The 15,143-nt window shown below is 40.4% G+C and overlaps 1 protein-coding gene and 1 long non-coding RNA gene across 6 annotated transcripts in view; one reads left to right on the forward strand and one right to left on the reverse strand.

Annotated features, from left to right (window-relative positions):
* The window catches only part of LOC138747605 (phosphatidylinositol 5-phosphate 4-kinase type-2 beta), a 105,608-nt gene that overhangs the window by 48,110 nt on the left and 42,355 nt on the right, over positions 1-15,143 (forward strand). For 3 of the 5 annotated variants that reach the window (XM_069906979.1, XM_069906980.1, XM_069906983.1), the window contains exon 4: positions 5,783-5,851. The exons of the other annotated variants lie outside the window; for them this stretch is intronic. In XM_069906979.1, coding sequence (XP_069763080.1) covers positions 5,783-5,851 — 69 coding nt within the window. The remainder of the gene's footprint in view (positions 1-5,782; positions 5,852-15,143) is intronic. 5 annotated transcript variants of the gene reach the window in all.
* LOC138747608 (uncharacterized) overlaps positions 9,199-15,143 on the reverse strand; it is a 31,360-nt gene continuing 25,415 nt past the window's right edge. The window contains exon 3 of the long non-coding RNA XR_011347576.1: positions 9,199-9,521. This is a non-coding gene — a long non-coding RNA (uncharacterized lncRNA). The remainder of the gene's footprint in view (positions 9,522-15,143) is intronic.

Below are 15,143 nucleotides of genomic sequence, written 5' to 3' on the forward strand. Positions count from 1 at the left end.
TTTTCCTGAAAATGTTATGGCCTCCCCTTTTCACAGTTCATTAGGTCCCATGATACCCAGCACGGTGAGAAGGGGGTCTTCTCTTTATTTTGATAGTGGTGCTGGTAAAGCTGGCTGATGTTCCATGTCTTTGGTTAACTGGAACCAGCAATGCCTTTAACTATACCCACTGTGACATTACATTTCATCTATTAATGCCTCTGGTATGTAAACACATGCTGATAAAATTCAACCGCACTCCGGAGTTTTGAAAACCTGGTTCCCAGTTTCACAGCAATATTGCTTAAGATTGGCTTTTAAATAAGTCTGATTGCAGGGCAGAGACTCTAATTAAAGCAACACAGTCTGCTGTAATAAATTCTAACATTAATAATTGAGATCTTGGAAGTGTGATTCAAATTTAACAGCAAGTGTTTACATGTTGAACACATGAGCAGGCAAAATGTAATGCATCTGTGAGCTTGGTTCAGGGCACTGCTGCCTGACAACGTGAAATTTAGCCCATAAACTTTACTGGTGTACCCGGACCTTGATGTGTTAATTTGTGAATCTATATGAAAAGGAGAATCTGCACATTTTGAAAAGACATTGAATTCCAATATTAAAAACAAAGGTTTTACACTAACTTCTTTGATGATGCATTTGGATCTGACTGAGAAACCCAAGCATCTGGAGGCGTGAGAATCTTCAGCAAGTGAAGTTGTTTGGGGGGCTCAGCAGGTCAGGCAGCATCAGTAGAGAGAAATGGTCAGTTGACGTTTCCACTGAGGGTCATTTATCGAGGGTAAGGTGAGATGGGAAGCTGAAAAATGAGGGGAGAGAGGGCTGGGGAGGTGCCAAAAGGTGGTAGGATAGTGGGCAAATGAAGATGGGGGGGGGGGGAGACAGGTGAGGCAGGAGACCACTGGGGAGTACCACACTGCTCTCAGAAGTGATCTTGCATGTTATTCAAGGCCAGTTAAGGATGGACAGTAATGAACAGAGAAATAGCGTATGTCAGTTGTTAGTGAGATCCTGATTACAGCAAGCGATAGCCCTGATCTTTTAGATAATTGTTTCATGAACCGTGTGTTTGAACAGCATTGAATCTGTATTTGTGCAAGGGTGAAGATATAAACTCTCATGTTTATTTAAGTGTTTGACCAGCATTGTGTTAAATCACCATTATTGACATTTCGAAGTCCACTCATTTTATATGTATTCTCTGTGACTTGATACAGGTTTACTTCTGTGAAATGTGTCCCCTGAGAGACCAACAGTTGAAAGATTTCCAAATTTGCTGCTCCCGAAGCATGCACAAACAATATGAATTGGATATTTTGTGATGTTGAAACACTATACTTTACATTAGTGCCTTTCTGGTACACGTCACAACCCATTAGGAAAAGATGATGATTTGGACGGTTTAACACTATCCCCCCCCCCCCCCACCCCACTTTTGATGCATTGCAGCATTATATCTCTCTGAGACTCCCTAGTCCGTTCTTCTCTTCCCAACCACCTTTCCACCTCCTTGAGCAATTCCTACTATGACCATAGGAAGTGCAAAACTTGTCCCTGCATCTCCTCCCTCACCTCCATCCAGGACCACAAATACGCCTTTCAGGTGAGACAGAGCTTTACGTGCACATTCGGAAGGTCAGTGCAGCCTCATCTACATTGGTGAGACTCAACTCGGGATGGGTGACTGTCACAAAACACCTACGTTCTGCTTGTGAGACTAAACTTGAACCTCCTGTTGCTGATAACTCAGTGGTTAGAACACTGAACTTGTAAACCAGGGATCGCGAGTTTGTTCCTCGCTGGGGCCTCATTTCTGTGAGGGGCGCTGGACAAAGTGGTGACTCTCTGTTTTCCTTACAAAGTTAAAGAATTTCATGTATGTTGTAGTATTATGTGACAATAATGGAACCTTTACCAATCATTTCAACTCCCCCAGACTTTCCTAAACAAAACACATCATATTTCTCTTGACAGCCTTAAACCAAATGGCATCAACAATGATTCTCCTAAGTTTAGATAGCCCCTACCCCTATCTGGTTCCACTGTTTCCATCTCTTCTTTACCCATTCCTGCACATTTTCCCCCTCTCTAACTTTTCTTCTACCCTCCCACCCTTTTCTAGTGGTCTCTCTCTACCTGCCTCTCCACCTTCTGTCCTATAGCTATCGTTGGGCCATTCATCCAGCTTCCCAACCCACCTCCACCACTTTATATACAAAGTATCACCCCCTTCCCTTTCATCTTGATACAGGGTCCTGGCCTGAAAGGTTGACTGACCATTTCTGCTCATGGATGCTGTCTGACTTGACTTCCTCTAGAAATTCCATTCTTATACTACTTGCAGTACTATTTAGAATTTAACTTGCCTGGATAGCAGGCAAAACAAATTTACTTGACAATAAACAATTCATTTCAATTTATTTCAACCCCTGAGAAGCCAGTGAGGTGTTTTGGGAGTGTATTCATGGTTGGAACACACCTGATCTGGCACCAGTGAGTGTAGCCCTGCCCTTAAATAACAGTATAGTAGTGACCAGCTATTCTATTTGTCTTGAATAATAATTGAAAATGGCAATTACTTCGAGTGGCAGTATCTGCCGAGAGAGAAACAAGGTTAAGGTTTCAAGCTGAAAGATTAAACAAGAAAATCTGCAGATGCTGGGGTCAAGTGCAATACACAAATGTGCTGGAGAAACTCAGCAGGTCACCCAGCATCTGTAACTTGTTTCTCTCTCCACAGTTGATTTGCTGATTATCTCCAGGATTTTTCGCAGACAAAAGTTGAAGTATATCAAGTACATTACATTTTTATGTATTTCATGACAACAAAAGAATCCTTGAACTTTTTTATCTCCAGCACCTCTGCCTTTAGAACCCATTTTACTTGATGTTTGTTAAGCAATAAATGTTTTAGAGAATCCACTCCATCCCCACCTCCAACACCCTTCTGAACAAAAAAAATCTGCATTTCCAGCTTTTGATAGTGTGAAAAGTTGCTGTTGCCCTTCTGAACATGTTCGTGATGGAAGCTATAGTTCTTTGATTTCTACGTCTGTGTCACCACAGTGAAGGGTGGCAGAAAGTAGACTTATTGCCCACAGAGTAAAATTCCCCGTGTCCGGCACCTTACCGGATCACGGATGCCAGATATGTGAATTTTCTGGTTGACTGAGACACGCTCTTACAATGCCTAATACACCTGCATTATGAATACACAGTTTAAAAGACAAAAGACAGTGCAAATGTAAAGTAATTTGAAAAAAAAAATCAGTATTGTAGACCTTAATGGTGTTATGTTCATTTTAATCAGGTAATTCCCGTAACTTGCTAAATTTAAATTTGAACCCTGGATAAAGTCTCTTACCAGGCAGGGTTGGGGAGGCACTTTGGCGTCGGCCGGCTATTCATCCTGGTCACTGACAATTTTATTCAAACACCACTTTATTGAAACTTTGTTTGAACAGCTGCTGCTGGCCGGGCACGACTGGGGCTCCACTGGCTGAATGCTTGCTCCCATCTTCACCAATGGATCGTGTGTTGTTTCAGAGAACATTTACTTTTACATTTTAAATGTTTTTAAAAATTTTATTTATTCTTATTAATTTAAATTTTATTACCATACTTATTTATTTCCTTGATTTTTTTTTTTGCCAGTTGTTTGAATTCCAGATACTGGGGATTTTTACTGTGGTGTGAACGTTCTTTGGAGTGCAAACCTGCAATAGTTATTTATTTCTAATGAGTAAAAATTGGAAACACTCAAAGTTTCAACTAATCAGAGATATTAACTCTGTTTCCTTCTCCATTTATTTGCTCAACCTGTTTAAATATTTTATATTATTTTGCATTTTGAACTATAAAATATCTGATTTTTGAGTGTAGTTTTTTAACTTCATTTCCTGCTTTTCAACCCTGTTTGGGGCAGTACGTGCAGTACCCATGTTGGCCACTAGATATCTCTGCACTTTGTAAAATGCAGCAAGCATTTATATGAAATATATATTCTGCATTGACTTCTTGCAGCTGAACCATCAATGCTTCACAAAAGCGTTTTTCTTATGTTGTGTTGTTAGATTCAGAGAGACATCGTGCTTTCATTTATTCACGGAGGTTGGACTCTGCTTTTTGGGGTTGCACTGCCCTTTTGTCAATGCTGTTGAACTGGGTCATTTATTGGGTTTTTTTTAACCCACCAGTTACAGAGTCAACAACATTGCAGCGGTGCAACTGCATCCAGGCCAAATTGGGTAAAGAAGGCGGAGGTCCTTACATCCAGGATACGAGTGAGCCAATTAATTTTTACAACAGTCTCTAGTTTCCTGGTCACTACTATTGTTACCGACATTTACTTTCAGACATATTTAATTAATGGAATTCAAATTCCCCATCTGCCTTGGTGTGAGTTAAACTGGAGTCTCTGGACCATTAGTCGGACTTTCTGAAGCAGCAGGCCACTGACTCTCTAAAAGAAGCATTCTCCCACCAATGGAGCAGAAGGAGAATAACGTGCCTAGAACAGAAATGCTGTGTCAGATTAAATAGAATATGGACATGACTCGTACTAGCACTGCATGCATTTCGGACTTTTGTTTGTGGGAGTTTCTTATTCATGAAGTAGAATTAACATATGGAAAGTAAACTTTCTTGTGACACAGACAGAGGCCATTTTGAGTAAACAGCCATCCAGGCCCTCCAGCTAATTTTTACTCTCAAGTTCATTTATCATCCGATTGTACAACCCGATGGAATAGCATTCTGCAGACCTCGATGTATAACACTGTAAACACACGTGCATAAATAGCACACAAGCAGACAAATGATACATAGATACAAATGTTAAAATAAATAAATATTATTGTGAAATAAATAGTAGAATCATAGAGGGTTTGTATCATCTCTTCTACTCCCAGTTTATACCACACACCGGAGGCAGTTTTACTATTAATTTACCAACCTGCAGGTCTTTGAAATGTAGTTAGCTAGGGTGTCAATGGTTAGGGGGAGAAAGTAGGTCCATGGGGGTTGAGAGGGAAAATATGTCAGCCATGATTTGAATGGTAGAGCGATCTCAATGGGCTGAATGGCCTAATTCTGCTCCTACATCTTATGGTAAATGCTGAAATATGGGGAGGATTTTTTGTACTGCAAATAATAAACTTGACAACATCATAATGTTCCCCACCTGTTTTAGGAGTCTTTGCCACATTTTGTATTCAAAAAGAAAGGTTAGTATTTACAGTAAAAGTTCTGAAATCTGGACTGCTCAGGGAATGGTCCAGATTTTCGGGCAGTACATCTGTGGCGCTTACATGATGCATGCACGCAGGCATGCAAAAGCCGAGAGTTTTTGAGGAGTCAGGATTCTCGGGTGATCTGGATTTCTGGCATCCAGATTTTCGGACTTTCACTGGATGTTGGAGGTTTCTTGACCCAAAAACCCCAAAGGCTCTTTACAGTCAATGATGTAATGTTGGAAATTCAACTGATTCATAAGTTCTGTCTAGTTTAGATAAATTAATGTTTAGTGTGTTACTGGTTATCTAAAAGTCATGTTTATTTTACTGACTCAGAAGAGTGGTTGAAGTGGATGTCACACGTGATTTTTGTGGTGTGAGCATTAAGGCTGTTTTAAGAAGTGTCATTTCAAATTGTTTGCAATCTGGTTTTAATTACTCCCTGTTTAATATGTTATTATTGGATCACAAGCAGGGACCTAATTGATCACAACTGATGTTCTCAGGATACAAGTGTTTATATTTTCAATTCTTATTGTTCATAGCGATCTTTGTCAAAGCTTCCAACTCAGGAGCTGGAGAAAGTAACAGTGAACATGGGTTTAGTCCGTCAGGTCAGTTACAAAATTGCAACTTGCATTTGAGTTTCACCACAGTATCCTGTCTGCTGCACTGCACGCACTTCTGTAGGGAACGCAGGGTTTGCTATTAACAGAACCTTCAGTCATGATTAATTTCTTCTCAAATCTTCCATATTGAACAGTTTTCCAGTGTGTTACTCACTGCCTAGATGTGGCTAATTGGAAATACAAGTGTGACTAATTGCATTCTTCACTGGTAAAGAAAATGAGTTAAAGGCATTGTTTTCAAGCATGTGATCTCGGTAGTCAATTGCATGGCGTATGCATGCAAACTTTATGTTTCAATGCATTTGGTAGAATGAAACTATTTTTAATGTGCAAGGCATGCACTCAAATTAATGCATGTCGTTCCAACCTTGTCAGATTGCATCTGTGTAATGTCACTAGTTTCCATTGATCAGTAATGTGGTTGAAACACAGTGAAATATACACTAGCATTCCTTTGCAGTAGGAATGCAACATTGCAACTTGCATTGTGCTTGTTGGGGTGAGGAAAGCCGGAAAATGAATGTTGTTATCTATTCGAGCACTCACTCTATAATCAGGTGCAAGTATTCTTAGACCGAACTATGAACATGGTTTAGAGATTTCAGATTTATTGTCAGAGTACATACAACCCTGAGATTAATTTTCCAGTGGGCAAGGCAGACTTATGGATAATGAAAAAAACTTTACACAACGCACGTGTAAACAAATAAAGAATTTTAACCATATTGACTGTGCAATAGAGTGAGGGAAAAAAAAACAAAGTGCACAAGTAAGAGTCATTAATTGAGTCCCTGAGTGAGTTTATATTTGAGGAGTCTGATGGTGGACGGGCAGCAACGGTTCCTGAACCTGGTGATGTGAGACTTGTGGAGAACAGAGTGTGGGCTGAGTGATGTGGATCCTTGATGATTACTGCTGCTGCTCTCCAGCGGCAGCATTCCCCAAAGATGTTCTCAATGGTGGGGAAGATTTTACCTGTGATGTACTGGGCTGTGTCCACTACCTTTTGCAGGGGTATTGGTGTCCCTGTGATGCAGCCGGTCAGCAGACTTTCCACCACACACCTGCAGACATTTGCCAGGGTTTCCGATGTTGTACCAAACCTCCGCAAATTCCTGAGGAAGTAGAGGTGCTGACGTACTTTTTCCCCCAATGCCATTAATGTGCTCCAGTTGTGATCTGACTGGTGTGGTACACAGTTCTGGAAAAACCTTCCTGCAGTTATGTCAGTGGAAGATACCCTTTTACCCACTTTTCTTACCTGCCCTTCTACCTCTAATGTTCTCTCCTCTTGGTTTGTCTTGTCATTATTGTGCATTCCCATGTCTTGTGCTACGTCAGATGCCCACCTTGCCGTGTGGATGAAATGCCATTTGCCACTCTTCTGCCAAACTAGCTGCACTATAGCTTCTTGCTGCAGTCGAAAGGAAGCCTTCCTCAAGAACTACATGGGCAATTTTTGTATCATCTGAAACTTCTTTGTAGTACTTCCTGCATTTCAGTCAAAATTGTTAATATATCTTACAATGTGCACAAGATCTTTGGAAGGGCTCTGGCCCGAAATGTCGGTAATATATCTTTACCTCCAATGGACCCTGCGAGACCAGCTGAGCTCCTCCAGCATTTCTCTGTGTGTTTTACTCTAGTCACAGCAATCTGCAGATTTTTGTGTTTCACCCCACAAGTCCTTTAGAACCTCTGTGGGTTCCAAAACAACATTTACTCTTTACATCTCACTGAGCTAATTTTAGATTAGGGTTTGGACATTTTCATGGAGACTGTAATCTACCATGTGGAATCCTTGTCAAAAGCCATGCTGTAGACCAGCCATTCTCAATGGGGACCCTGCATCTCTCCCCACCCCCATTTCAGGAATGTTAGAGGGCCAAAGGGTCTATTTCTGTTCTGATGTTCTTTGGATTATGAAATCCAGTCCATTGCCAAAATCCTAGAAGACGATTGATTTCTACCTCTGCAGTTTACTTAAGTTTACATTCCCTTAAATTTCTCTTTACTAATATTTACCAATAAGTGAAATAATGCTGTCAGTTGAAATGCAAAACTCAACATGCTGGAAATGTTAAAATCCAGTTCCAGTAACCAATCCTTTTGTTATTGGAGTTTCACATTTACTCTGAATGTTGGCTGACTCCATCTCTTCATGGTTCAGACAGAATTTTGTTTGTGCCTCTTTAGTCTGGATTCTTCCACCAGAGGAAATAGTTTCTGCAAATCCACGTCTCAACCAGCAACGCTGAGCAAATGAAACCAAATCTTTTGAGCTCAGTCACTTCTCATAGGCCTTCTGGGTGCGGTACAAGGCCAATTATTTTTTTCCCAAATACCACCTCCAGATGGGCAGGTTGTCATGGACTGTAAGTAAAGGAGCAGAGACAGTGAGAATCTGAGAGGGTGAGGTAACATCGCTGGACAAAGACTCAGACAAAGAGCTGGACGTTTGCAGATATCAGGGTATGTGGAGACGGGAAGGAGATGGGAGAGTGGGATGTGACATGGTAAAGGCTTGCAGGGAGCAACAGGAACAGGGAGGAGGGGTAGGAAAGAGAGGAGTGTGATGGACGAGCTAGGATGTGGAGGATTGGGTGCAATGGAAGATGCAGATCCTTGAATGGATTCACTAAATATTTAGATTGTAGATGGAACTTGAGTCCTCCCTGATTTGCATAGCTCTGAACCAACCCAGAATAAAGAGGTTTCAAAACTCCCCTTATTGTCAACCTACTTCAAGGTTTAACAGCTGTCCATATGCCCTTTCCAGCATTCATTTCTTAATGTGATAACACAATGCTGGAGAAACTCAGCAGGTCAAACAATGTACTTTATATAGCAAAGATAAAGATACATACCAGTAACCAACATTTCATACTTGAGCCCTTCATTCACTTCAACCACGGTGCCTGTAGACTTACTTTATTCAATATAATTTTGTGAAATAATTCTGATGGCAGTATAGCTGTCCTAATTCTTTCCCTTTATCACCCTTGATAACATTTTATTGTTTCAACTTTTCAATGGCTGACTTATCTAGTTGAAAGTAAACAAATCCTGACATGCTTTATATATTGTCTCCCTGCAAACCCTGCCGTTACCCCAGTTCATTCTCAGTCTCCTGCTGCCGAAACACAAGGTCAATGGAAGGAACAGGAATTTTAAGAATCACATCAGTTGTTAATTTCATAATTAATTCATTTCATAATCTTATTTTCAAAGGAGAGTAATGAAATGCTATGAAGCCCCAGAAAACGTTTGATTATGGTTACAATATGAATATAAATCATTATGCTTTTAATGTTAATGAACAATTTCTGTTGACAAAGTAAAGTTGCTTTCTTTGGCCATTTCTGACCTGAACCACACTGTGGAATGATCCTGTCACCCCTACAGGCCTGGTGGACAAAAGAATCCACACATTGATTTATATCAGTGTTTGAAACCGCTGTGCAAATAAAAAGAGACTAGTTTGTGTTGGGGTTTCTCATATTCTTCTTGGAAGTGAATTGAATACCAGAATTGAAAAGATTTGGCACATCCTTTCTGCAGTGGACTTGTCCTGTAAGTGCATTTCAGTAAAAAAGCATCCTTATTATGGGGAGAGCTTCATGACTCCAGTACATCGGCTACAATTCTGCTGCATCTGAAAGAAAAAGGGAATGAAGTGAGCGCAATATACAACATTTAAATGTTGTAAGAAAGAATCCAGCTCGGTTTATAAACAGTAACATGGGAAGGCAGTTCCTTCGCTTCTTCTGAAGCCCAGCAAAAGAGTAGGAAATTGTGCCACATGCAGAGACAATAAAGGATGCAGGGCAAGTAACCCCCCCCCCCCCCACTTCCAAGCCATTCCCCACCCATGCTCCCCCATCTATATCAGCTGTCACCTCCTGAGATGTGAGGTAAGCAACAGGCAAAGTGACCAAACCGCAAAGTCTAAATTGTTTGTGGACTGAGGCATCATAATATTGCTGAAAGAAGCCTTAATTAAAGACCACTATTATAATAATTATAATAATAATTAAATACTATTATAATAATTAAATACAACGTTACGTGATTTCTCTCACATAACACTCAAAGATGCCTTTGCTGTCTCAGGGGTATGCATACTGCATAATGTGAAGGGAATATTTACCTTGAAAAGGTAGTTTAATTTCAGAGCTTTATCAATAATATCGTTCAGTTATTTGAATTCCATTCATAGCATCTGAATTAAGGGCCACACTCATGGGTAAAACTGGGATGCCCTGTATCTCGTGTACTCACTTTAATCAGACCTGGTGCAGTGTTGAGAACCAGAATGTGCAGATACAACACATTCAAAATGAAAACAAAAGCTGCAATACATGTTTCAGTTGCTGATGGAGGTTTCACCAGAGTTGTGTGTTACTGACCTAGAGGAGTTTTTTTCCCTCTGGTGCTTGACATGTGAAGGATAATGGTAGTAAGGGATGTCTATTTGCAAAACAACTGACGGAGGAGAGTTGGTAACACAATAGATGGGCTGGTACGGTTCAGTCGGAATTTAGAAGTACAGTTTCGCTAAACAATCAGTATAGGTTGTTGAAGCCTCTGCTTTACTTCCGTTCCGACAAGTTCCTGCAACGTTGTCCACTGCTTACAGAATTCAGTATATTTAAAATAAAGGGAAGTCTGTTTCATTGTAATTTTTGATTCTCTTCTAAACATATGTTCTCAAATACTGCTTTGATCTCCCTGCGGTACAAAAGTTTCTAAGATGTTCATCTTTTGCAATAACATGATAACTGTTAGTTGTTACGTGTGGAAGTTTATTCAGCACCTTCATGGTTCCAAACTGAGATGTTAATCTGTCAAAGCTTGTATGTTTATTTCAATAGCAACCATCAAGATGGGTTTGTGAAACACCAGTTTAATGGTATTAGCTTTGTCGCACAAGATTTATTCTTCCTTCTCTTACATGCCTCCATTCAAAACATAAGTTGGCACCACTGTCTTTCAGATGTACAACTTTCCACGAGAATATCATTTTAAAATTCTGAAGTGACAAAGTATTTGTAATTGTGCTTCTATGAGTGGATAAGTGTAAGCAAAATCTAAGCTGATCGAATTAAAGGGACAAGAGCAATGAGAGTCTAAAATTTGTCCAATTAAAAAAAACCATTCATAAACCTTTTTTTTAAAGACTTGATGGAAGTGTCAAGTGGTATTTACAAGAGATTGTTGTTTGGACTTCAGGTATGTTCACTGTCGGTTGTAGGTTTAGTTGACATACTTGCTTCTTAAGTACTGCTCCACAGACTTACACCAATAACCCAGGCTGGCGCTCCACGACCGTACTGAAGGAATTTTGCATCATTTATGCCTGCAGTCTTTCAGAAGTGAAGTTAAATGGAGGCCCACTTTGCCACTGTTTTCAGGAAGATTTGAGGAGTTATCCCAGAGTTCATATCAGTTGTTCAATCCTCACTGTGCATTATCATAAGGTTCTCTGGTGATAATTACAAGGGTGTTATCAGATTTAGATGTGGAGAAATTAACTGGTAGGTTTGGTTTTGGAACAGATTTCAGATTTATTGTCAGAGTACATACATGACATCACAAACATCCTTTTTTCCTGTGGGCACTGCAGAAATACCACTAATTGGTAGTGCAAAACTAAACTGTTCACAGCATAAACATGTAAACAAACAAAAGAACTGTAAATAGATAACGAATGTAAACAAACTGCAATACAGAGGGAACAAATAGAAAATCAATAAAGTGCACAAATAAGAGTCCTTAAGTGAGTCTCTGATTGACTTTGTCGTTGAGGATTCAGTTGGTAGAGGGGTAGCAGCTGTTCCTGAACCTGGTGGTGCGAGTCTTGTGGCACCTCTCCCTCTTTCCTGTTGGCAGTAGTGAGGACAGAATTTGGACAGTGCTGGGGATGATTGTTGCTGTCCTCCAGCGGCAGCGTTCCCTGTAGATGCACTCAATAGTGGGGAAGGTTTTTCCTGTGATGTCCTGAGCTGTGTTCACTACCATTTGGAGGATTTTATGCTCAGGGGTATTGGTGTTCCCATTCCAGACCATGATGCAGCCTGTCAGCACACTTTACATCATACTTCTGTAGAAATTTGCCAGGGTTTCTGATGTCATACCAAACCTCCGCAAATTCCTGTGGAAGTGGAGGCGCTGACGTGCTTTCTTCACGATGTCGTTGGTGTGCTGGTTTTCAGAGGATCTTAGTTAAATCTTAGTGAGAATCAGTGAATTAGAGAAGAAATGTACGACAGATTCCAACTCCCATGGCTAGATCATAGGAATTGCCAGACCACAGAATGCTAGGCCATAGAGTTTCAACTGCTATAAATAAACAGTATCAAGTTCCTTGGAGTACACTTGGCAGAGAATCTCACCTGGTCCCTTAACACTAGCTCCATAGCTCAGTGGCACCTGTACTTCCTGCAAAGGCTGAGGAAAGTTCATCTCCCACCTCCATCCTTACTACATTCTACAGAGGATGTATTGAGAACTTTCTGTGCAACTGCATCACCGCCTGGTTTGGAAGCTGTACCTCTTTGGAGGATAGTGAAATCAGCAGAAAAGATCATCGGGGACTCTCTTCCTACCATGAAAGACATCTACGACACTCAATGCAAGCAAAAGGCAATAAACATTGTGAAGGACTCCACACACCCCTCACATAAACTGTTTTCCCTTCTGCCATCTGATAGGAGGTACTGCAGCACTCGGGCCCTTACACCCAGATTGGACAACCGCTTCCCCCCACCCAAGCCATCAGACTCCATTAATTCCCAGAACATTTGTGGATAGGGTACCGTGGACTGTTACTGTATACATCTTAATATATTTTAATGTGCTTAACTTCTAACTTTATTTATGTAAATAAGCTCCATGGTCCTGGAGAAATGCTATCTCATCTTTACCATGCAAGAATAGTAAGAATGATAAATAAAGGTGACTAGGTTACATGTGGGTTAGAAGGAGAGCAAAAACCTGTCAGCCAGCATATGAATTGACATCTTTGAAGGTGACTCGTTCAAAGGGTGGTTGTAAAAGCTTTTGAATCTGGCTTCTGAATAAATGCTTCAAGCACAAAAGACAAAAGTTATGTTAAATCTTCAGGAAGCTTGTCAGTCAGCTGGAGTATTGGTACAATTCTGGGCCAGTGAATATGTTTTTAATTGGGAAGGTTTTCAAGAACTTATGGAGGATGCAATAACTGTACTAAAGGATGAGAGGCTTTAGTTATGTGGAGTGAATGGAGATACTTACTAGTGGTAGTATGCTGAATCCAGAGAATTCAGGTGTTCTGTTCAAAGTCATAGATGGTCTTGATTGAGTAAATTGAAAGAAACTGATTCAACTACGAGAAGGCCTAATGATCGAAGATTACAGGTTTAAGCTGTTTGCCAAGTAATGCAGGTGACAGGGAGAAGCTTCTGTATGCACCAAACATGTAACATGTTCAATGTAAATTGCAGAAGCACAATGGTTTTTTTTTTAATAGGCCATGGAAAAAGAGCAGACCAATAATTAATTAGACACCTCAACACAGACTTGGAGGGGTGAGGTGAAGTGATGCCAAATTAACTGAGTTTGGGAAGTTTTGTGTGGTGAAAGCAGTGTGTGGGGAATTTCCCCTCAGCTGTTGAAATGATAATTATTGCAAATCCAGTCACCCTTGTTGATGCTGAGTGTGACAGTTGTGTGCAGCCAGTAATGAGGAGAGATGTCCTCTGTTTTTAAGAGGCTTGTAGAGATACTAGCCTCGATGTTGGTTGGCATGCCTGAATTGCAGCAATGTAAAGTCTCGTATGGTAAAGTCTCAGGTAGGATTATCAAGGGTCTATGGTTGACATTACGGACGTTTATACAAAAACAAAAACCCAATGAGAAAATTACTTAAGACTCAAGAGGGAGATGTAACACATTCATTGGCTAATCCGAGTCTATAAAACTAAATAATTTTTTTTAAAAACCCCATGTCCAATTAAAGACCCCCTTTCTGGAATTATGATTTGTCAGTATTTCCTTCAGGATTTTTTTAAAATGTGAGCCGTTTAAAATCCCCTCAAGCTCTAACGTTATTTTCTTTGACTACTTCCATTTTGGCTGAATTTGTTAGCTGTGTTGTCTCGTGGCAAGAGTGGGACTTCAACCCACAATCTTCTGTGACACTGATCCATCCGTGATACTGAGGAAGATTGAGGTGGCTTTAACCACCCATTATACAGAAAATGAAGAGCATGAGTGGCATTTGCAAGGCTTTTGGTGTATTGTGCAGCACTGTTCACTTGTCTAAATATTGCATCACACCAGAGTTAGAAATACCTTCCGCACTACTAACCAATATACCTCTGTTTTTTGTTGGCGGGTGCACTGGGCCCTGACACCGTGGTTTTTACAGACCTGCTGTCTTTTCAACTAATAACCCAGTAATTTTTATGCCCTTTTTTTTCAAAAATTCTGATTTATGGCTTTTGACACAGGGCAGCTAACTAAAAAACAGTGGCCTTTATTCATCCTGCTTTCTCCCAAGCAGTCGATCATCGTGGCCCAGCGTGTTTGTCATCATTCTCCCTGAAGGATTTAAGGTGGAGGGGGCGGCTGGCTTTCAGCGTGATGCCAAATATAGTCTCCAGTGCAAAATTTCCAAGATGTAGGATTGGAAGATAATAGCCGCCTGTTGACAGTTCTAACATTTAATAGCTTTCCCTCACAATGAATTTGGTTTATTAGAATCCACAGCTTCAACCAGACTGAAAAATCGAGACTATTTGCTGTTTGTATATGTCACTCTTTCTTTTGAGGATGTTACTCGTGAAAATCTAAAATTCTTTCTCTCTCTGATCATTTTAACTTTGCATTAAATTTCTCCACCCTCTTTCCCTCGGATTATTCTAACATATTTAAGAATCCCTCTCTATTTCTCCCTCTTTACACATTGCTCTCTTTACTTCAATGGTCTACTTGTGTGAAAATCTCCATACATATACTGTATCCTTGGATCGCTATTTTGCTCTGTGCTTCTTCCTACCTTTCTGGTTGTTTTCCATTTTAATTTTCTATTCCTCTCTATTTTCCCTCTGTACAATTCAATCACCATATCACTTTCTATATCCGATTTTTTTTTCTCTTTTATTCTCTTTGCATGAGTTTTTTTTTTAACCTCTCCCTCTTGAAGTATGGAGGGATTGCAAGCCAGTGGGACTGGCCCAGAGTAACAACCTGCTCAGCATAGAGTTGGGCCAAAGGGCCTGTTCCATACTTTATA

Source organism: Narcine bancroftii, chromosome 12 (assembly GCF_036971445.1).
Source record: "Narcine bancroftii isolate sNarBan1 chromosome 12, sNarBan1.hap1, whole genome shotgun sequence".
In the NCBI taxonomy this organism is placed as follows: domain Eukaryota; kingdom Metazoa; phylum Chordata; class Chondrichthyes; order Torpediniformes; family Narcinidae; genus Narcine; species Narcine bancroftii.